The 23779-nt window shown below is 42.9% G+C and overlaps 1 protein-coding gene across 3 annotated transcripts in view; it reads right to left on the bottom strand.

The window, feature by feature from the left end:
- nlgn2b (neuroligin 2b) overlaps positions 1-23779 on the bottom strand; it is a 119565-nt gene that overhangs the window by 44576 nt on the left and 51210 nt on the right. For all 3 annotated transcript variants that reach the window (XM_054754025.1, XM_054754026.1, XM_054754028.1), the window contains one exon: positions 14335-14388. In XM_054754025.1, coding sequence (XP_054610000.1) covers positions 14335-14388 — 54 coding nt within the window. The remainder of the gene's footprint in view (positions 1-14334; positions 14389-23779) is intronic.

A 23779-nucleotide genomic window follows, 5' to 3' on the forward strand; every position in this document is an offset into this window, starting at 1 on the left:
AGGCATATTTAAGCAAATTGTAAATGTTTTTGGGCCTAAATGAAGCCTTTTCAATCATAAAGCCATGGTTGGTCTGCAGACACTCTACGGCTTGAAAATGAGCAGGTGACACACGCACCCGCCTTGCGTTTCCTGCGTTTTTTTGTACGTAGACCGGCCGACTGGTTGTGACCTAGACTTTACTTGAGTCTAATTTATGACTATATCGGGTAATAGGAGTACAAAGGTGACTATAAGTGTGTTATTTCACGTCTTGAGGGCTACAATCATGTTAAAAACTGGGTTTAGAAAGTCACAAGCAAGATTTCACTGCTCTAACTGCGACAATATTTGATTTATAAATAAAGAATCCTGATTCGATTCACGGAACCAATTGACCGCGATAAAGGAGGGATTACCGGATGGTCAGAGGCACCAGCTCACAGGAAGAGGCTTTTTAATTGGGCAAGCAATAGCCAAGGGGGTTCACAAGACAGAACACTTACTGCGATCACGAAAGTGACAAAAATCATGGTAAAAAAAAAATCATAAAAATGACAGCACAACATGGAACACGTAAGTTAACACACAGGGCAACGACCACCACCACGGGCAATAATAAACAACTATGTTACACGTTGAACACGTAACTGGACGCTGGGAAGCCAGAAAGAAAATGCTGCGCTTCATGTTCTCAAGAACCTATTCATGCTCTGAACTGTTAAAAGATGGATCAGTTTTCGTTCTAAAGGTGTCCGTCCAAACCCGAATCGTACCAAAACTGAAACAATTTATCCCATAGGAAATCTCAGAGCACTGACTCGATGGCAACTGGACCGGTTCAGGTTGTCTTAGAAGACGTTTCACCTCTCATTCGAGCAGGCTTCATCAGTTCATGCTCATGACGAGGCGGGACAATCTAGTGAACAGTCCAGTTTCCATGATTCAATGCCCTGAGAAAGCAATGACCTGGATGGATGACAACATTCACAAGCACAGGAAACAATGGAAATCCAGTTCATCCGTTCCAAACACCCACCACACACTTTAAATACAGAACGATTGTAGTTTCACATGCAGAATACAATGCAAAGTGCATGTAGAGTAGTCCCACCTTTAACGCGCTTCATTGGTTCCAGACCTGAGTGTCATAAGTGAATTTTTGTAGAGAATTTTGCATTAAAAAACCTGTTTACGGCCTTCTAAATACATTTTTTAAGATTAAAAGAGCCCTCTAGGGATGAAATAACACCCCTATAGTTACCTTTACACTCCTATTACCCAATATAGTTGACATAATAGCAGAAAATAAGACACTTAAGACATAAATAAGGCTCGTGCTCGTGTGTGTGTTACTATAAGCCTGAAAGACAGGCAGACAGGAAGTGACATCGGGGGTTCAGAGTTCAATTTCAGATTTAAATGCAATTATTGTGTCTGTCGTGAGATAATTCAAACCTGCAATAAAAGCCTGTTGTTCTGGCAATCAAATGCTCTTGCTCTTTCACTTGTATAGCGCTTCTCCACCTCCAAGGCACTCAGAGCGCTTTGACACTGCTAGCACAGTCAAGTCTGGTGCTTGTGTGTCACAATAACTAGTGACCAGTGCAGAATACTACATATCACATCTTTGAATGCGTATGTATATTTTGAATGTATATTCTTAAAAACCGTGATGGAGTGAAACCGAGAAATCCGAAGCGCAAAGTGGCGAGGGGCGAATGTAAATGTATAGAAATGAGGAGACATGAACACACGTGTCTCTCTTTTCCGTGCGTTCGAAAGATAAAAAAACAGCTATGAAGAGGCAGCTAATTAAGGCACGTAATGGGACACAGCTATTCTGCCTAGAAAGGCCGCTATTAAAACACCTCCAAAACCCTCCAATAAGTGTTTATGGTTTTCTATCCATGCTGTGAGCATGGAGTAACAGGTACATTCATGACAACATGGAATACCGCCAGTATTTTGCCCTATTTTGGTTATTTTAAGCATTACTGGAACTTCCCTCCTGAGCGCATTGATTTCACATAGCAACATAGAAAGGAACGCGACACCTGGCGTCGGAAACCAAAACACAGCAGCAGTGGCGGCAGCTCCAATATGTAGCGTTACCTTTCGCTAGTGGCCTGAGGCATTGTGAGCCACTGCGTGGTGGTCGCTAGCCGGTGTGGTGCGGTGAGGTGTCACCACACCAGTAAAGTAGTTCTTTGGCGTAACAAAGTTAATAATAATAATATTCAACCTTGTGGGACTAATAAAGGCATATCTTTTCTTACCTTATCTTAATAACAATAATAATAGCTTGGCTAATATGCAGGTCACATTATGTAAATGGAGCGTTGTTGAGGTTTTTTCAGAAGGCTTCATAGGCGGAATAGGTGCGCCCCGTTACGTGCATTCTTAGCTGCCTTTTTTTAAATCTGTTTTTAGATCTTCAGACGCACGAAAAAGAGCCAGATTCATTCATGTCTTACATAAGGATTGTGGATGAAATTAAAATTAAAATTAAGAAAAAGTGCCCTTTTCCTTTAAGAAACTATGAATTCGTATGATTAAACACAAATTTTGCTCCATTTCAATAATTTTCCTCCATAATACTGAAGTCATATTGTCTGATGCCCCTGTCCTGAGAAGGGATAGCACCTTTCAAAACACTAATCCTCCTCAAGTGTGTAACAAATGGTGCAACCACTCGGATGCCCTCCTCCCCCTTCCAAATAAAACCCCTCTCGCTGCGTCTGTGGTATGGTCTCAGCATCCGAGCTATGAGAGCCGTGCCGGTGCGGCCCAGTTAAGCCGAGTGTCTGCACCGTGCAGGCCATGTGGATAATTTGTATGAAAGGCAGACCAAGTGGAAACATAAATAACAGCCACAGCATCTGTTTACCCCCATGAGCCAAAGCACTCGGTGATGGGGCGAAACGGAGATAGCAGCAGAGGAAGAGCGATAAAGAGGTATAAGACAGAGAGGAAGACGATGGAAATAGGACAGCGTGAGAGAACAGAAGCGTGCGTGCGTGTGTGTGTCGGGGGTGCTAACGACGTGGATGGAAGGTTCACACCAGAAAAACAACAACATGATAGCAAGGATGAAAAAACATGAGATGCTAAAAAGCCAGTCATACACAGCGGGATACGCTAATGAACGCTCACATTCACACCGCAGTCACACACACGCACACACACACGCACACGCACAATGCTTGCATCGGCAGCTGCGATGCTGAGTCGCTATGGAAACTGCTTCTCGCTAATAGAACTGCACCAGCCATTCCATCGCACCGACTCACTGAATGCCTGTTGCCGTGGTAACAAATTCAACTCACGTCTTTGCACACCCGCCTGCATCACCACCTGAATCTCAGGTTGCACAAGTCTTGGGTGCGACACTCACAGGCGCACGCACACACACACACACACACACACACACACACACGCGTACACACGACACATTATATGGATCACACCAGTGACTCAAGCAGACGGCTACAAAGAATAAACAATTTTCTGTCCCACACTCCAACACGCTGCTCTTCTCTGGCGGGCTCTGAACCTCTGCTGATTTCCCAGAGGAAATGTAAACTAATTCAATTATGCTTAAGCAATAGCAGGACAGTAAAGAAGAGTCACATGCCCGCGTGAAATGAAATCCTCACACTAATCACTTGACATGTAGCTGCCATGTCAAAGACAAACTGTTGGTCGTGTGAAACCACAAAAAAACCCCACATTTTCCAATAATTCAATATCTTCTGTGACTTTTTTCCTTCCTTGTTAAAAATGAATGGCCACTTCCAATGGCGCCCCCTATTGGTGGAAATGTATTTGACATTATGCTTATTCTGTGCACGCTGGCAATGGCTCAGGTCGTAGCGTGGTCGTCCCCCAACCTGGTGGTTGCTGGTTCCATCATCAGGCGGTGAATCAGTTTCGACACTTTTGTAGCTTATTTCAACATTTCAGCATTCCCGCACATTTTCTTCAAAGTCGTTTTCTATGCCGCTTAATCCTGACTCGGGCGGGAGGCGGGGTACATCCTGGACTGGTCGCCAGCCAATCGCAGGGCTCTCCCTCGACTTCTGTTTGGGGTTTACTTCAACATTTCAGCATTCGCACACAAGTTCTTCTAAGCAGCTCCTCTGCTTCTTCTTATTGCTCCTAATTTTTAGTCCACTACCTTTTAAAAATACCCACATTTACTGTAGTTTCATATTTTCTGTGACAATTTTTCTACTGAAAATGAATGGGCAACCCATTTGGCGCCCCCTACCGGTGGAAAACCATTTGACATTTTCCATGACTGTGACATTGTGCTTAAGCTACAGGGTGACACGGCTCAGTGGTTGTTTCCCAACAGCGGGTTGCTGGTTCGTTCCTCATAATCATGAACTTGTTTATACATTTCAACAGTCAGTTTTACTTTACAACATTTCAAATTCTGCGGTTTTTAGTCGGCTCATTTTTTTCAGTTGCTACTGGTCTGGACTTAAAAAAACAATTCAAAAATTCAAAAAATTCAATATTTTCTGTGATGCCTGTTCCATTAAGGATGAATGGAGAACTTCAATGCCGCCCTCTATTGGTAGAAATTCATGTTACATTGAAAATTACACGTAACATTATGCCTATCTTGTGCACGGTGGCACGGCTCAGGCCGCAGGGAGGCCGTCTCCCAACCTGACGATTGCTGGTTCGATCCTCGGTGGCTGTTTCAACGTATCTCAACATTCATTCTACATTTCAGCATTCAGATGCAAATTCTGCTGACATTTTTGTTTCCCCAACCTGACGGTTGCTGGTTCGGTCCTCGGTCCCACTGTAAGCGTCAACTTATTTACGCATTTCAACATTCAGTCTGCATTTTTACATTCCGTCTATCGGGACTTTCCTGAAAATTCACACATTTTCCAGTAATTCAATATTTTCTGTGACGTTTCTCCCACTGAAAATGAAGGGGCAAGTTCAATGTCGCCCCCTATTGGTGGTTATTCATTTTACATTGAACATTACACGTGACATTGTGCTTAATCTGTGCAGGTGGTAAAGTGGTCGTCTCCTAACCTGATGGTTGCTGGTTCGATCCACAGCCGGTCAATAGATTTCAGCGCATTTCTAGGAGGCTTCAGCATTCATTCTTCAGTTCAGATTCAGCACGCACACGCAGTTCCCGCTGAGATTGCTTCATCGAGTTGTAAATGACATTTTAACTTGGCTGAACAATTATTTCATGCAAACGCATCGTTCAGTGTACGGGGGAGCGACAGAGAACGTTAATAAAAGGTTGTGAAGACTTGACTTGAGCTAATCGGTTATTAGTTTCCAGCTAATTACGATATTGTTCATTTCAATTTAAACAACCGCAAATTAGAGCTGTTATTGCGTTATATTGTAATCAAATCACGTGTTTATTGTCTCGTCATTGTTTGTGTTTATCATTTCGCAGCAGCAATAATATTCCGGGGGGGCGGGGGGACGAATTTTAATCAGAATCACTGAAAAAAATAAGGGAAAAAAAAGAAATATCTGCCTGAAACTAAATGGCACTAAAACTCCATTCATTTGGGAATGAAAGATAAAAAGCTCATGCATAACTACAATGCTTTAATGAAAGCTAGATGAAGAAAAAAAGGTCTAAGTAGGCTTAAATAAGAAAGTGCACAGTATCTCATCACCTGGACTCTTTTTTTCCTGCTTTTGAATTCAAGTATGCCATTTTAAACAGAACGTTTCTCTCGTGCATGCGATTAAAAACACATATAACGCATACGTGGCAAAGCGCTCAGGATTGTATTATGTCATCCGCAAGAAATAACAATGCTTGCTCACCGCACACACACCTTTTTATGTTTTTTAAAGGGAATTGGATGCATCCTATAGGTGATGTCATTGGTATGGGAACACAAACACACACACACACACACAACGGGTGCAACGATACGTGTGTCTGTTGATAGAGTGGTGTCGGTTGGCTACCTCTATGAATCTAACCATACCGTAACCCAGCTGTAGCTGTCACATGACATCAGCCAGCTGTCATCCAAGTCCCCTCCTCATTCGCTGCTCGGTTCCTGTTGCGGTTGGCATGCAAAATTGCATTTTCCATCTCTATCATTGAAATTCCGGATGAAATAAGTGAGTTGTAAGATGCATGCACGTACGACAACATTGCATTTGTGGAGGCTGGTTGCATGCAGAACCTGGAAAAAAACCCTCTGGGGTGCCTAAGGACCTTTTTGTCCTTGCACGCAAATTTTTGCTTGTTTCTGCTCATAACTTTGCTTGTGGTTGTGGTTCCACATGGCAGGTTTTTTCCCCAAGATGTTTTTTTTTAAATGAAAAATCCTAAAATCCAAATTTAAAATGTGTTCCTAGGTCAACCAGACACCCAGGCCAAATTTCCCACCCTTTCTGGTCCCTAGTGGACGAAAAAGATGATTTTTTCTACTTTTTTTGCTTTGATCTCTCAATCAACTTGAGTTGTACTAAAAAAAAAAAAAAACAAATGTAAATATTTGTATTATCCAGCCTCTACATGCCCATGTGATTCAATCATGTCACTGTTTTTGCTTAGCAAAATACAAACAAAATGAGTTATTTTCCATATAATAAATGTTAAGGGTTGATTTTGATGTTTTTGTTGTTTTTTTTTTTGCAGGATCAGCTTCCAAATTTCCCACCCTTTCGGGTTCCTAGAGGACAAAAACAGTCTACTCATAAGTCTGCTAACTATCTGCTATAAAAACATAAGAGATTCATCTTTTTTTCTACTTTTTTTGCCCTATTTTTGCGACCCGTTTCAATTACTCTTCAAGTATATTTTTTGGAGTACGCCGTGAGCCCCACTTTGGACACCCCTGCACGAAACCCATCCCTTCTCCTTCTACCCGACTTTGAAATCCGACTTTTCTGGACACACGACGTCCACACGCCGACGCTAAAGCAACGAACACAGGAATTGTAGCCTCCCCAACCTCTTCTGATTCACCGCGTGTGTTGACATAAATGTCAAGCTTTACCCGTCTGGTGCTGATCTAGCCTCTCCCCTCTCTTTCTCTACATCTCCATCACTCTGAAGCTCCGTAAATGTCATCTCATCATGCTCCTGTCTTTATGATAACCCCCCCCCCCGTCCACTCAGCTCTCCTTTCTCTTCGGTACGTGCAAGCCTGCATGGATCTTTTCCTCCGTGTTTCATGGCAACAAACATCAGCGCAAATCAGAGCATGCAAACGTGTGCAAGCGTGCACCGACAGTGAAAAGGTAAAGAGTTCATAATGCTTTGTGGGGCACCGTCCGTCTGACTGTGGGACTTTTTTATTTTTATTTGATTATTCCCATAATATTACAACGTGTTTCCAAAAATGAAACTTGACGTTGTTTTGCTTGTTTTCCCATAATATTACGACAAAAAAACAACATATTTTTTCTTTAATATTTCAACTTTACGCTACTAAAATGACATTATTTTTACTCATAATATACAATTTTACCAGTTTATTCTCTGAATATTTTGACTTTATTCTCATGAAATTACAGCCGTTTTTTAAATTTCTTCTACTTTTTTCAACATTTCAACATTCTTCTTGTAAATTCTGACTTTATTCCCGTAATTGTATGACTTTTTCCCCAAACCAATTTCTTTTTGTTTGTTTTCCATAATTCATTCATTCATTCATTCATTCATTCATTCATTCAGAATGTTTCTCATAATGTTAGAACTAAAACAAACACACATTTTTCTTTAATATTTTAGCCTATGCTACTAAAATGACATTTTTCCTCATAATATTACCAGTTTATTCCCTTAAAATTATGACTTTTTGCCTTCCCATTAGAATACAACGTTTTCCTCATGATATTTTGACTTTATTCATGTAAAATTACACCAGCTTTTTCGAACTATTTCAACTTTCTTCTTAAAAAGTTATCACGACTTTATTCCCATAATGTCAAGGGTTTTTCTTCAATCTAATTTTCCAAAATTGACGGCTTTATTCTTTCTTTTGTTTGTTTCTCATAATATGACAAAAAAAACATATTTTTCTTTAATCTTTCTTTATCTTTCATTTTTCTTTATGCTACTAAAAGGACATTATTTTTACTCATATTACAAGCTTACTCTTATTCTTCTATTTTGATGTCATTCTCATTCCCCCAACCTAATTTCCCAAAACGTGCAGCTTTATTCCTTCTTTTGTTGATTTCACATAATATGACCAGAAAAAAACCGAACATATTTTTTCTCTATTATTTCAAATCTATGCTCCTAAAATGACATTATTTTTTCTCGTGAGACACAATTATAAGAGTTTGTTGAGTTTTTTCTTGTAATATTGTGACATTATTGTCATGAAATTACAGCTGTTTTTTTCATTTCTGCTGGTTTTAAAATTTTTGATTGAATTTTCCAACTATTTCAACTTTCTTCTTGTACATTTTTTCCCCGGAATTATGACTTTATCCCTGTAATTTTATGACTTTCCCCCCCAGCCTAATTTTCCAGGAATTGCAGCTTTATTCTTTCTTTTCTTTGTTTCTCATAATACGACAAGTAAAGAAAAGAAAACAAAACATTTTTCTTTAATATTTCAACGCTACGCTACTAAAATGACTTATTTTTACCGATAAGCTTATTCTTGTAAAATAGCTATTTTTTTCTCGTTAGAAGACAACTTTTTTCTCTTCATGTTTTGATGTCAATCTCATACATTTACAACTCTTTTTTCCATTTCTACTTTTTTTTATTTCATCCTTTTTCTTGGCTTTCCCCCAACCTAATTTCCCAAAATTGTCAGCTTTATTCCTTCTTTTGTTTGTTTCTCGTAATATGACAACAAATAAATAACATTTTTCTTGAACATTTCCACTCTATGCTACTAAAATGACATTATTTTTCCTTATAATATTACAATATTATTCTAGTAAAATTACAACTTTCTGTTCATATTTTGACGTCATTCTCATAAATTTACAACTGCTTTTTCTATTTCTTTTTTCCAACTATTTCAACCTTTTTCTTGTAAATTTCCCCAAATTGTCAGCTTTATTCCTTCATTTCTCCTCCCTGAGCTACCACCTTATCGTGGTGGAGGAGTTTGCGTGTCCCGATGATCCTAGGAGCTAAGTTGTCAGGGGTTTCTATGCCCCTGGTAGGGTCACCCACGACGAACAGGTCCTAGGTGAGGGACCAGACAAAGAGTAGCTCAATAGACCTCTATGAAGACAAAAAACATTGGACCACGTTTTCCCTTGCCCGGACGCGGGTCACCGGGGCCGCCCTCTGGAGCCAGGCCTGGAGGAGGGGCACGATGGCGAACGTCTGGTGGCCGGGCCTACGCCCATGGGGCCCGGCCGGGCATAGCCCGAAGAGACAACATGGGTCCCCCCTCCAATGAGCTCACCACTCATGGGAGGGGCCAAAGGGGTCGGGTGCAGAGTGAGCTGGGTGACAGCCGAAGGCGGGGACCTTGGCGGTCCAATCATCAGCTACAGAAACTAGCTCTAGGGACATGGAATGTCACCTCTCTGGTAGGGAAAGAGCCTGAGCTGGGGCATGAGGTTGAGAAGTTCCGGCTAGATATAGTCGGACTCACCTCAACGCACAGCAAGGGCTCTGGAACCAGTCCTCTTGAGAGGGGTTGGACCTTGTTCCACTCTGGCGTTGCTAGCAGTAAGAGGCGACGGGCAGGGGTGGCAATTCTTGTTGCGCCCCGGCTTGTGGCCGGCATGTTGGAGTTTAACCCGGTGAACGAGAGGGTAGTTTCCCTCCGCCTTCGAGTGGGGGGATGGGTCCTGACTGTTGTTTGTGCTTATGCGCCAAACAGCAGTTCAGAATACCCACCTTTTTTGGAGTCTCTAGAGGAAGTACTGGAGAGTGCTCCCTCAGGCGATTCCCTTGTTCTGCTGGGGGACTTCAATGCTCACGTTGGCAGCGACAGTGAGACCTGGAGAGGCGTGATTGGAAGGAACGGCCCCCCTGATCTGAACCCGAGCGGTGCTTTGTTATTGGACTTCTGTGCTCGTCACAGATTGTCGATAACAAACACAATGTTCAAGCATAAGGGTGTCCACATGTGCACTTGGCACCAGGACACCCTAGGCCGCACTTCCATGATTGACTTTGTGGTTGTATCATCGGACTTGCGGCCATATGTTTTGGACACTCGGGTGAAGAGAGGGGCGGAGCTGTCAACTGATCACCACCTGGTGGTAAGTTGACTCCGATGGTGGGGGAGGCTGCCGGTCAGACCTGGCAGGCCCAAACGTATTGTGAGGGTCTGCTGGGAACGACTGGCAGAGTCTCCTGTCAGAAGGAGTTTCAACTCCCACCTCCGGGAGAGCTTCGACCATGTTCCGAGGGAGGTGGCAGACATTGAGTCTGAATGGGCCATGTTCCGTGCCTCTATTGTCGAGGCAGCTAATCGGAGCTGTGGCCGTATGGTGGTTGGTGCCTGTCGTGGCGGTAATTCCAGAACCCGTTGGTGGACACCAGTGGTGAGGGATGCCGTCAAGATGAAGAAGAAGTCCTATCGGGCCTTTTTGGCTCATGGGTCTCCGGAAGCAGCTGACAGGTATCGGAAGGCCAAGCGGTCTGCGGCTCTGGCAGTCGCTGAGCCAAAAACTCGGACATGGGAGGAGTTCGGAGAAGCCATGGAGAACGACTTCCGGACGGCTTCAAAGAGATTCTGGACCACCATTCGGCGTCTCAGGAGGGGGAAGCAGTGCACAGTCAACACCGTGTATGGTGGGGATGGTGTGCTGCTGACCTCAACTTGGGATGTTGTGGATCGGTGGAAAGAATACTTCGAAGACCTCCTCAATCCCACCGACACGTCTTCCTATGAGGAAGCAGAGCCTGGGGACTCCACGGTGGGCTCTCCTATCTCTGGGGCTGAGGTTGCTGAGGTTGTCAAAAAGCTCCTCGGTGGCAGGGCCCCGGGGGTGGATGAGATCCGCCCGGAGTTCCTTAAGGCCATGGATGCTGGAGGCATGTCTTGGTTGACACGAATCTGCAGCATCGCGTGGACATCGGGGGCAGTGCCTCTGGATTGGCAGACCGGGGTGGTGGTTCCCCTTTTTAAGAAGGGGGACCGGAGGGTGTGTTCCAACTATCGTGGAATCACACTCCTCAGCCTCCCTGGTAAGGTCTATTCAGGGGTTCTGCAGAGGAGGATCCGCCGAATTGTTGAATCTCGGATTCAGGAGGAGCAGTGTGGTTTTCGTCCTGGTCGTGGAACTGTGGACCAGCTCTACACTCTCAGCAGGGTCCTTGAGGGTGCATGGGAGTTTGCCCAACCAGTCTACATGTGTTTTGTGGACTTGGAGAAGGCATTCAACCGTGTTCCTCGAGGAATTTTGTGGGGAGTACTCCGGGAGTATGGGGTATCGGACCAGCTAATTCAAGCTGTTCGTTCCCTGTATGACCGGTGTCAGAGTTTGGTTCGCATTGCCGGCAGTAAGTCGGACCCGTTTCCAGTGAAGGTTGGACTCCGCCAGGGCTGCCCTTTGTCACCAATTCTGTTCATTATTTTTATGGACAGAATTTCTAGGTGCAGCCAGGGCGTTGAGGGGTTCCGGTTTGGTGGCTGCAGGATTGAGTCTCTGCTTTTTGCAGATGATGTGGTCCTGCTAGCTTCATCAAGCCGTGAACTTCAACTTTCACTGGATCGGTTCGCAGCCGAGTGCGAAGCGGCCGGGATGAGAATCAGCACCTCCAAGTCCGAGTCCATGGTTCTCGCCCGGAAAAGGGTGGAATGCCATCTCCAGGTCGGTGATGAGATCCTGTCCCAAGTGGAGGAGTTTAGGTACCTTGGGGTCTTATTCACGAGTGAGGGAAGGATGGAACGCGAGATCGATAAGCGAATTGGTGTGGCGTCTGCAGTGATGCAGACTCTACATCGGTCTGTTGTGGTGAAGAGAGAGCTAAGCCAAAAGGCAAAGCTCTCAATTTACTGGTCGATCTACGTTCCTACCCTCACCTATGGTCATGAGCTTTGGGTAATGACCGAAAGGACAAGATCGCGGGTACAAGCGGCCAAAATGAGTTTTCTCCGTAGGGTGGCTGGGCTCTCCCTTAGAGATAGGGTGAGAATCACTGTCATCCTTGAGAGACTCGGAGTAGAACCGCTGCTCCTCCGCATTGAGAGGAGCCAGATGAGGTGGCTTGGGCATCTGGTCAGGATGCCTCCCGGACGCCTCCCTGGGGAGGTGTTCAGGGCAAGTCCGACCGGTAAAAGGCCTCGGGGAAGACCCAGGACACGTTGGAGAGACTATGTTTCCCAACTGGCCTGGCAACGCCTCGGGATCCGCCGGGAGGAGCTGGACGAAGTGGCCGGGGAGAGGAAAATCTGGGCCTCCCTGCTTAGGCTGTTGCCCCCGCGACCCGATCTCGGATAAGCGGTAGAAGATGGATGGATGGATGGATGGATTCCTTCATTTGTTGGTTTGTCACAATATGATGACAAATAAATAACATTTTTCTTTCTATGCTACATTATTTTTCCTTATAATATTACAAGCTTATTCTTGTGAAATTACAGCTTTTTTTCTTTAGGCTATTAGGCTATGAATTATTTATTAATATTTGGAGTTTATTCTGAGAAATAATAATATGATATAACAACATTCCCATTCCAATCAGGCTGAAGTGAGAAGTGAAAGTGTTCCTAATGCTTTGGATGCGTGGGCACGCGTCGGGGAACAGATGCAGGCGCGATTTGTCCGCATCACCAAACAGTGGTAAGGGATTCTCTGGGTGAAAGTAAACTTTTCAAGCAATGACACAGTGTGTGTGTGTGTGTGTGTGTGTGTGTGTGTGTGTAAAATGGGAGCATAGCATTTCATAAGCGTGTGATGGATGACTCAATATCCATTGCACACATCGCACTTTAAGACGTGGAAATAAAACAGCTCCTTTCAAAGCAGCAGCACAGCGCGTACATAAAAACACGTAAACCTTAACCCGAACCCCCATGCGCATACAGAGAAACCTCGCTTAGCGTACGCCCCAGTTAGCGTACGCCCCGGTTAGCGTACTTTCTGGTTTACGGTCGTGATGTGCGAAAGGATACGGAAAAAATAGACGCTTCCAATACCAGCTCTTCATGCACTAAAATCCACTCTCAAATTAAAACATCCATACTTTTGGATACTTCGGCTGTTTGAGGTAATGTTTGCCTGAAACAATGACCGATCGTAAACCGAGCCACGTGCGAATTGAAGTTTTCACTCTTATAGTCCTTCTTCATTTATTTTAACTATTTAAAATTTACCACACACAGTTGGTGAATTTGCACAAAGTATCAGTATCGGATCGGAGACTAAATTAGTGGTATCAATAGTTCACGGCGGAAATGCACAGCAAAATGTTGCCTCGGTTTGCGTACATTTCTTAATGCGTAGCGTACTTGATGTATTTTTAATCACAAAACGTTCTCGTTAGCGACCCAAAGATTAGAGCAGGGGTGTTCAAAGTGTGGCCCAGGGACCCTTTATGGCCTGCGACTGTTTTTTTATTGGCCCGCGGCACATTCTAAAAATATAATTACAGTGTTCCCTCACTCTATCGCGGATTTTCTAGTGCTGTTTTTTTTTATTGCAGCGTATGAACGCTGTTACAGGCCGAGCCCGGCCCTTTAAGAAGAATTGCGCTGTGGGAAGTTGAGTGTCTATCTCCTCCCTCCCATTGTTGTCTGCTTCCTGATTGGCTGTATTAGGTCATATCTCCCAACCCTCGTCGCAATATTATGAGAAACAGTAAAACAACAAATAAAGTTGTCATTTTTGAAAAATTTGGTTGCGGAAAAAGTTTTAACGTTACCAGGATAAAGTCCAAATATTACGGGAATAACTACTACGATGACGATTGACAAGAAGAAAGTTGAAATAGTTGGACAATGTTTAAAAAAAAAACAGAAATTGAAAAAAAACAGCTGTAATTTTAGGAGAATAAAGGCAAAATATTAAGAGAAAAAAAATATTATTCGACAAGAAAATAGTTGCAATATTATGAGGAATTATTTTTTTAAAGTCATAAATGTTATGGGAAACAAACAAAACAAAATAAAGTTGTCATTTTTGGAAAATGAGGCTGGGGAAAGCAAAGTTAAAATATTATGGGAATAAAATCAAAATATTTAGAAAAAGATTAGTGAACAGAAAGTTAAAATATGTGGAAAATGAAAAAAAACCCAGCAAAGTTTGGGGGAAAAACGGGCAAAGAGTGAAGCTGATGTAAACAATAGGCTTTTTCAATAGTTAGGCCGCCCCTGTGTGCACGGGGGAACAATTGTCGTATAAATGCACACAAAAAAAGGCAAAAGGCAAAAAAAAAAAAAAAGTGCAATGAAATACCTTCATCCCTGGGTCTGTTCATTGTAGATTCATCGTGTTTTTTTGTGAGTGGACCTAAAAATCAGAAGCAGAAACAAGACAAAATTAAAAAAAGAAGCTTGCAGCAGCACCAACATAAGCCAACACAAGGAGAAAGAATAAAACACCTGTGACGTAATGTTTGCCGGTGACTGGTCGCAGCTGAGGATACACTTGTTAGAAGGATTACACAGTCCTTTCTTTCTCAAAGGATAACCCCAAAGTCAACTGTTTAAACTGCTTAGTATCTTGTCACGGACTGCCTCGTCAATGACCCCGAGGCCTGCTTCTCCTCCATCCTTCTCCTAATCGCTCCTGACACCGTGCTGCTTTGTCAAGAAAAATGAGAAGAATCAAGTAATCACTCTTTTTTTTTTTTTTTTTTTTTTAGTCCGACCAGCATTTCCATCCACGACTGTGACAAGCCCACCAAAACATGTGCTCTTTTCACGATGCCTTGTGTTTTTATCTGGCGTGAAATTCCTTTTCCAATGCAAGGTCAACAACAGGGCATGCCAGGAAAGCTCAGCGTGAATAAAAGTCAAATAAAAAGCAAACAAGAAGACTTTGTATCATTGAGATTTATTTGGAACTTGCAAAAGTGCAGAGCAGGGACGCGCCACAGACTCGTACGTTTACCCGGACACGCTTTTTGGGCTGCAAATAAGCATCCTTAGTCGTTTCTCCAGCGAGGGCCACATAGTGAAAAATGAAAAGATGCAACTTTGCCACTTTGGTATTTTGTAAGGCAACACGTGTACGCTGGTGTGAAAAAGTGTTTGCCCCCTTCATGATTTCTTTTTTTTTTGCATGTTTGTAACACGTAAACGTTTCAGATCATCAGACAAATGTAAATATTAGTCAATGACAACACAACTGAAGACAAAAGGCAGTTTTTAAATGAAACTTTTATTATTAAGGGAGAAAAAACATCCAAATCTACATGCCCCTGTGTGAAAAAGTGATTGCCCCCTAAAGCTAATAAGTGGTTGGCCCCCCCTTAGCAGCAACAACTGCAATCAAGCGTTTGTGATAACTTGCAATGAGTCTCTTACAGCGCTGGGGAGGAATTTTGCAGAATTGTTGTCATTCAGCCGCACTGGAGGCTTTTCCAGCATGAAGCGCCTTTTTAAGGTCATGCCACAGCATCTCAATAGGATTCAGGTCAGGACTTGGACTAGACCACTCCAAAGTCTTCATCCATTCAGAGGTGGACTTGCTGGTGTGTTTTGGATCATTGTCCTGCTGCAGAACCCAAGTTGCTTTCAGCTTGAGGTCACCAACAGATGGCCGGACATTCTCCTTCAGCAGAATTCATGCTTTCATTTATCACAGCAAGTCTTCCAGGTCCTGAAGCAGCAAGACAGCCCCAGACCATCACACTACCACCACCACGTTTTACTGTGGCTATAATGTTCTTTTTCTGCTTTTACACCAGATGTAATGGGACACACACCTTCCAAAAAGTTAAACTTTTGTCTCATCAGACCACAGAGTATTTTCCCAAAGGTGTTGGGGATCATCAAGATGTTTTCTGGCAAAATTGAGAAGAGCCTTAATGTTCTTTTTGTTCAGCAGTGGTTTTGGTCTTGGAACTCTGCCATGCAGGCCGTTTCTGCCCAGTGTCTTTCTTATGGTGGAGTCATGAACACTGACCTTAACTGAGGCAAGTGAGGCCTGCAGTTCTTTGGATGTTGTTGTGGGGTCTTTTGTGACCTCTCGGATGAGTGGTCGTTGCGCTCTTGGAGTCATTTTGGTTCACCACCGTTCTATGTTTCGGACATTTCGGGATAATGGCTCTCGCTGTGGTTGGCTGGAGTCCCAAAGCTTTAGAAATGGCTTCATAGCAAAGTATGCTATGCCTTTGTTCATTTTTTCCAAATAAAAACAGCTACCTATGTTAGATACTGCATTTTCTAGAAGATCTCCCGTGCTGCAACACCTCTAATTGATTGACTGGTCAATCATGCTTTGTCATATCCAGCACATTCATTGATTAATGTACTGTTAGAAATGTGGTTGACTGACACAACACTGGCATAGAAAGGAACAATGAACTGATGAATTGATTGTGAACTTATTCAATCCCAGCCATTTTTCAAAAGACAACCCCTTCAGTTGGGGCCATTTTAGACCATTTTGACTGATCTTTCAAGGCACACAGATTATTGTGTTCTATGGCTATATGAACATGGAACCTACCAAAAGGCAGATTAGACTCCTTCAGGTTGTTTCTGCCTTTTTCCTTAGAACGCAGGTACGTTTCAGGAAAGCATCAGTTCCCGACTGGAAAAGGGAGAAAACCAAAAGATACACGACCGGTCAAAAGTTTCTCTTTTAAGCTGGTGCGTCTCTCTTCCGTTGTTAATTCCCTTTTAGGCTTGATCAACCTCCATTTCTGCAGAACAGCTTTAAATTGTTGACCCATTTTGTGGTCCCTGAAGCAGTCCTTCCTGTATAATTCTGAAATACACATTGTTTTCCAATTTGGGGCAACCTTACCTTTTTTATTGAACCCCTGGCACCACTTACCCTTGTACCATTTCAAGCTATCCATTGGAGTTGAACGGCTTGAATTTCAATAAATACCTGAAAAAATGTGGGGTGTTCGAAAACTTTTGACTGGTAGTGTCCATTTCAAGCATAACCTTCACTTTGACAAAAACAACAGCACAAATATCTAAAAAACTATGCCAACATAAACAACGCAAGAAAGGGTTGCTTTCTCCTCACTGCACCCCACCACGCTCTCTCGCTTCCTCCTTCCTGTCACGTGTGATTCTTCCATTCACATGATCCCTGCCGAGCTCTTATCCAATGCACTTCTGCCACCTTGTGGCCGTTTTTATGGCTTACAATTGTTCTGAAGTGAAATGCATTAGTGTCGAGTTGCGCCGTGGCCTCTTTTTGCCTCTCGTGCAAAAAAGCGGAAAGACGTAGAAATACGTTGTTGGGATTGGGAGTTCGGGTTCATAAAAACGTATAGATACGACATTGGTATTGAATGAGTTAATGATCCCATTTCCGATGAAGGAAATGTAATAAAATGTCTGCCAGGTTGTTTTTATTTGAAAAACTAAGCAGGATTCTGCTTGAAGTGTCTTTCTTCCTTCCCCTCATTAAAATGGTATGCCATCCTAAGCATTATATTTGGCTTGCTGCAGATTGTAAAGTTCCCCCCCCCCCCTCGCTCTGTGCCGTGTGATCCCTGCATAAGGGAAAATTCCTCGGACTAAAACTGTGACGCTAAGGTTCAGCTAAGGATGCTGTAGCAACGCTATCAAAGTCCCTGCACGATGCATGAGGCTACGCTGTCAAAACACTGACGACGCCAACATGCGCTTGCTTCCCACTCATGTCACGTGACGGCCTTTATTTTCAGGTGCCTTTAGATAATTACGCAGCCAGTGACAGGATGCCTGTCACCAAGGTCAAAGAGGAGCCCCACATTAAGCTTTAATGGTAAAGACCGTTAAACGCTCCATAGGGCACAGCCAATAACACGCATTTATCAGCAACACCTTAGCCTGTCAACCCCTGGAAGTTTCCCTGATAAGGATCCCATTAATTTGCCTATTCTTGCTCCCTGCTGTCTGCTGTTGTTCCACAGTCACTATCTGCAGCAGTCAAGTCTTCAAGGAAGCCATTAAAACACTCCAGTCCCCAAGCCCACACTCATTAAATCCACACATGCTGCACAAAGCATGTTTACATGCTCCTTAACATCTGTTGCTGCGCTACTCCTACCTGATCGCTCCCAAAAAAACAATTAAGCACTTCAGTTTTTGTTATGCAATTCATCCAGATTAACCGTAATATTAGGAGAAACAAACTAAACAACTCAAAGTTGTCATTTTTAGAAAAATAGGTTGGGGAAAAAGTGAAAATATTATAAGAATAAAGTCGCGAGAAGAAAATTTACAAGAAGAGAGGTGAAATGTTTGGAAAATTAGATTTAAAAATAATATTTTGACTTTATTCTAGTAACATTATAACTTTTTCAGTGACCCATTTGTCCAAAAATGACAACTTTGTTTGTTGTTTTCTTTGCTTGTCATAATATTACCACTTCTACCACTTCTTCTAATATTACCACAAAAAATCATAATGTTGTGACGTTATTCTCGTAAAGTTAAAACTTTTTTGTCTTAACTCATTCAATACCAAAGGCGTATTTAGAAGTTGTTTAAACCCGAACGCTCGCTCCCGAAGACGTATTTTTACGTTTTTTGCGCGAGAGGCAAAAAGAGGATGCAAGTGCACAATGAAAGCGTTCCCTTTTCATGCCGTTTTAAGCCACAAAAACGGCCACAAAGTGGCAGAGGTGCATTTGATAAGACCTCAGCATGCATGTTTTGCATGTATTAACGTGCTCGACTGCAGAGGAGGGTAGCGTGCAGGTTACGCATTGCATGGACATTTTAGCACATGCACACGCACACATGGGTGCACACGCACGCATGCTCACACACTGTGTGAAAATTGTAAATAGTTCATGGTGTTATATTTGTAAATAAATTGTTATTTTGATGTAAAAAAAAAAACTTTTTTGTGTTGTTTATGTTGGTATAGTTGTTTAGATAAAAATATCTACAAAAAATACTTCATTTTATCTTCACAAGAAGCAAATTTTTTCTCTTTTTTTTAGTTGGGAAATGATATTTTCCTGAAACTTACCCATGTTCTACTGCTGATTACTAAAGAACGAGAAAAGATAGAAACAAACTTTATTTTCTGATGAAAGACGGGAGTCTAATTCTTTTGGTGGGTTCCATGTTTATTTAGCCATACAACACAATATTGTGTCTGTCTTGAAATATCAGTCAAAATCGTCTAAAATGGCCGCTACTGATGGGGTTGAATTTAGAAAAACGGCTGGGATTGAATGAGTTCATATTTTGCCTTTACTCTTGGAAAATGGCTGTTGATTTTTCCATTTTTGCTGTTCTTTCCCCCTTTCACACACGTGCTGCAAGAAGCATGTTTACATGCTTCTTAACATCTTGTCGCTGCGCTACCCCTACATGATCGGTCAAAAAAATAAATAAATAAATGAAGCACTCAGGTTTTTGTTGTGCAATTTCCAGTAAGATGTTGAGGAAAACACAATAAGAAGATGTTTCCACTGCAATGCAGCATTTCCATCCCATATGTCTCCATGAGTCCAGCTTCCTGACATAAAATGTTTATCTTCCTTCTAAATGGATAAAAGATCAATGCTGAATGGATTCCCTGCATCCTCCCCCTAAACCACCAAGAAGGCGCTTGATCCAGATAGTGCTTTGTGCAATGGGGGAGAGAAGGCACGGCTGGTCCCGGGCTAGGCTTCTAACAGAGAACAGCCAGGTAGGCAGACCGGTAATGGATAGAAAGGCACATTAGTCCTCCATCTTGTCAGCAATTTTCCACTACTTAGTAGCACTCTAAAACCACACCTCTCTTCTTAATGGCAATGACTCTGATTTCATTCATTTTCTAATGCCTTATAAAGAGCTAAATTGGATGTCAGGAGAGGATCCACTCAAACAAGACGGTCGGCACCAACATTCCAGACAAGCACTGAAGGCATCAACGTGTGAGGAAAACATTGTTCTGAGATGAGGAGCCAAGTCGTCTGCCAAAAAAGTTGCTACATTGGCGCATACAGAAGTATCTGTAGATAAAAAGTAGAGATGCCCGATACCGGCATAAAAATGTAAGACCGGTATCAGGTTTTTTCCCGATAATGAAAGCCGATACGGCCCTTGAAGCAACACTGCTGTCGTCAACACGCAGCACATGTACTTGAGCCGATGCTTTGCTTAACCGTGTTCGGGGTTGTCAAAACACTGCTAACGGTGAGCGGGGTAGCTCATAGACATATATATGTAGACGCCACATCGAGCACTGAGCCGTACGTCAATGTCGCCGCCATACTGGATGTGGCAAGAGTCGGAGCGGAGAAGATGCCTCGTTCATGCGCTGCAAACCAAATCCCAGGAAATAACATTTCACAGGTAAGACTCAACAATTACCTTTGGTAGTATTTGGCCCGTAAACTGCATGATTTGAACATAACATCGTTTCGAGAGCATAACTTGCCCACATTGTGGAAAACACTGTATTCCCGTGCACAAGTCAGCCATTCGTGTCTATGGGGTAGCGGGAAATAAAAAAACGCGGAAATAGCAGCAGGTAGATGCAGTAGTTTGCTTACTCGAGATGTTGTTTACAGCCTCGTCGAGAAGCTAATTGGTGATGCTGTATCCGTTAGTTTCACAACAGATATGTGTGATGTTACACATTCTGGTATTGGTTGATATCGGAATCAGAAATCGAGATTTGGACAATATCAACATGTCGGATATCGGCCACATATTGGACATCCCTAATAAAAAGTCATGTGTTGGCTGTGAATGATAAACCGATGCCACCGGATCTCTGGTTTGACAAGTGAGAGATGCGTCAGCCTCCTGGATTGATAAGAATCAGACATAATCCCTGAGATTAATTGATTGTAAAGACATGCATCAGGCATTGCAAGATTACAACCGGTTGACAGGGAGTTTCTTAACACGAGAGCCTGGGCTGCCAGCGAAACGATTGTCGCGCATACTTCGTAGCTTAGCATGACTGAAGACCAGAATGGACGTAAACAGCGTGCGAGCTCGTTGCCAACACATCAGCAAAGCATACGCACATTACAGCCATCTGATTTTCTAATTTTAAATCTTATTGATTATGTATTGTGTAAAACTATGTCAGGAACAACATCAAATTAAAAGCACTAAATGAATACAGAGCCACCATCCACCAGTATGAGCCTGGACTTTGTTTTTCAGAGAAGCTGTGCACCACAAATATACACATTAGCACTCAAAAACATCATCAAATCCTACCTTTATGCATCCCCACCTAGTATCAGCATTTGGGAGCAAATAGGTGAAAGAGAAGGGAGGAAAATACAGTATACGTAGTAGTCTATGTACTGTATGCAGCGTGGGAGAACGGTACAGGGTGCGTTCAAGGGCTGTTGAACAAAGTGGGTCAGATCGCTGCTCGCAACAAAAAAATTAATTATTGAACAATTTATTCATATTACTCCAAAACATGTATCAAATTAAATTCAGGTTCGTGTCAACAATCCGCCCAAATGTTAGCTATTTGCCAGGGGCCCCTGGAATGGTATCACGGTGGCCCTTGCCAAATAAACTGAAAAATCTACAGTCAATCCATGTGACCAGTATCGGCCTCGCTCATGGATGATCGGAATCAGCAGCGTAAAACCCCGATTGAAGCGTCACGAGTTTTTCATTTTTGATTCAGTTGGCGTCTGCTTCGGTTAGAGTCGAACCTTCTGGAAGGAATTAACAATGCTAACCAAGGGTAACCCTCGGGGGTCCCTAAGGACTTTTTTGTCCTTGAAGTAACTTTTTGGCTGTTTTTTGCTCACAACTTTGGTTGTGGTTGTGGTTCCATATGGCATGATTTTTCCCGAGATGTTTTTGTCATGAAAAAATCATAAAATTCAAATGGAAAATGTGTTCCTAGGTCAACCAGACACCCAGGCCACATGTCCCACCCTTTCTGGTCCCCAGTGGACCAAAAAGTCAGATTCATATGTTTTTGTACTTTTTTTGTTTAGAGCGCTCAATCAACTCGAGTGCTAATAATAAAAAAAAAACTACCAAACATGTAAATATTTTGTATTATTTTAACCCTCTAAATGGCCATTTGATTCAATGATGTCACTGTTTTTTTAATGAAAAATACAAACAAAATGAGCTATTTTCCATATAATACAAGTTAGGGTTAACTATATATATGATAGTAGTATTTTTTTTTTTTTTGCAGGGTCAGATTCCAAATTTCCCACCCTTTCAGGTTCCTAGAGGACAACAGAAGTCTACTCACAAGTCTACTGAGTCTAAGTCTACCAACTGCTCTAAAAACATAACATTCATATTTTTTTCCACTTTGTTGTCCTTTTTTTCTTGTGTGGTATGACTGTTTGACTCTCTCAGCACTAAGACAATAATAGAACACATCAGGGAGATAACTGACCAGCATTTAAAAAAAAAAACAGCAATGACATAAAGACATGCTCATGGGATTTTTTATTTTTTTTGCATTGAATGAAAGAAAATTGTTCTTTTGAGAAGAGGCCATTGGTGAGTGAACACAAACTGAACGCATGAAAGGACAATAAGAACAAACATACTTTTTTGGGTCATAAGCATGTCCCTCCCTCGGCCCCCGAAGGAAGGCCTGCTGGTAGGCCGACATGTGTCACATGATGCGGTGGCCAGTGGTCACCCTATGCAGCAGCATTTAGCCGGGCTTTTCCCCAGCGTGGTTTGACCCAATGTAGCTCCATCTCTCATTCAGCGGCGTTTCTGTTCGGTTCAGTGAGCTAGTGGCCGCAGCGCAAGCTGTCTCCTGTCTCTCTCCATTTCCTCAGCGCACTAAATGGGATGAAGCTGCGGTATGTCATGTCTGCGGTGGCCTGTCTGCTTGACAAGGTGTCTGACACAGCAAGCCCTGCATCCAGCTGTTCCTCACGCATGCAGCCCTGCAAACTCCTGCTGCTCTCTGTTTCTTCTACTGTACGCCCCGGCAGCCTCCTCACTTCTACCGCCCCGCCTCTTGAAATATGGTTTTTAATAAAGAGCACAGCACTGTAAACGACTTCTCGAGCTGCAATAAAAATGAAGGATCTCGGGTCTTCTGGTTGAGGTGTGTCTTGAGAGAAGAGGAAGGCGGCGCTGCCTGCTTGCGCAAAACACCGCAGGAAGAACGTCACAGAGGACAAACATCATCGCAGTGCTCAGTCCTGACCAAAAAGAATTTCATTCAAGGGTTCTGTTGGTGCTTTGCCAGGCCATCACCTGCCTTCACTTTTGTCATGAATAAAAATGATGGAATTTGTCATTAATGAAAAGCTTGCTCGTGTTTGGACGGATGAAACCAAGGTTCGAGAAACATGCGGAGTAGGGGTGTCACAAGATCTTGTGTCACAAGATATCGCAAGATTGTTTAAACCAGGGGTGGGCAAACTGTGGCCACGCCAGACACGCCAAGCGTCGTAATCCAGCCACAGGGCATTTCCAAATTCCTTTTATTTTTCAAAACCTTTTACCATCTAATTGTAAGCTGTAGCCGCAAACATGACTTGCAGTGCATGCTTGAGTCATACAGCAAATAGTCAGATGCAATGCAAACACACGCGTAACCGACCTACTGCACCATGCCAGCACACAAATAAATGTCTACGCACAACACCCACGGCAAAATTTCACCCATACGTTCCCTCCGCATGGCATGCTGGGTAGCTTCTACACTCTCTCCCAACATTCCGTCGCGTTTGTCGCACTTTTGCTTGATTGCAAAATTTGTTAAGGGACGCAAACAAGGAGGGACTTTAACATACTCTTGATATCCAATGTTT

The sequence above is a fragment of the Dunckerocampus dactyliophorus genome, chromosome 16 (genome assembly GCF_027744805.1).
Source record: "Dunckerocampus dactyliophorus isolate RoL2022-P2 chromosome 16, RoL_Ddac_1.1, whole genome shotgun sequence".
Lineage (NCBI taxonomy): Eukaryota > Metazoa > Chordata > Actinopteri > Syngnathiformes > Syngnathidae > Dunckerocampus > Dunckerocampus dactyliophorus.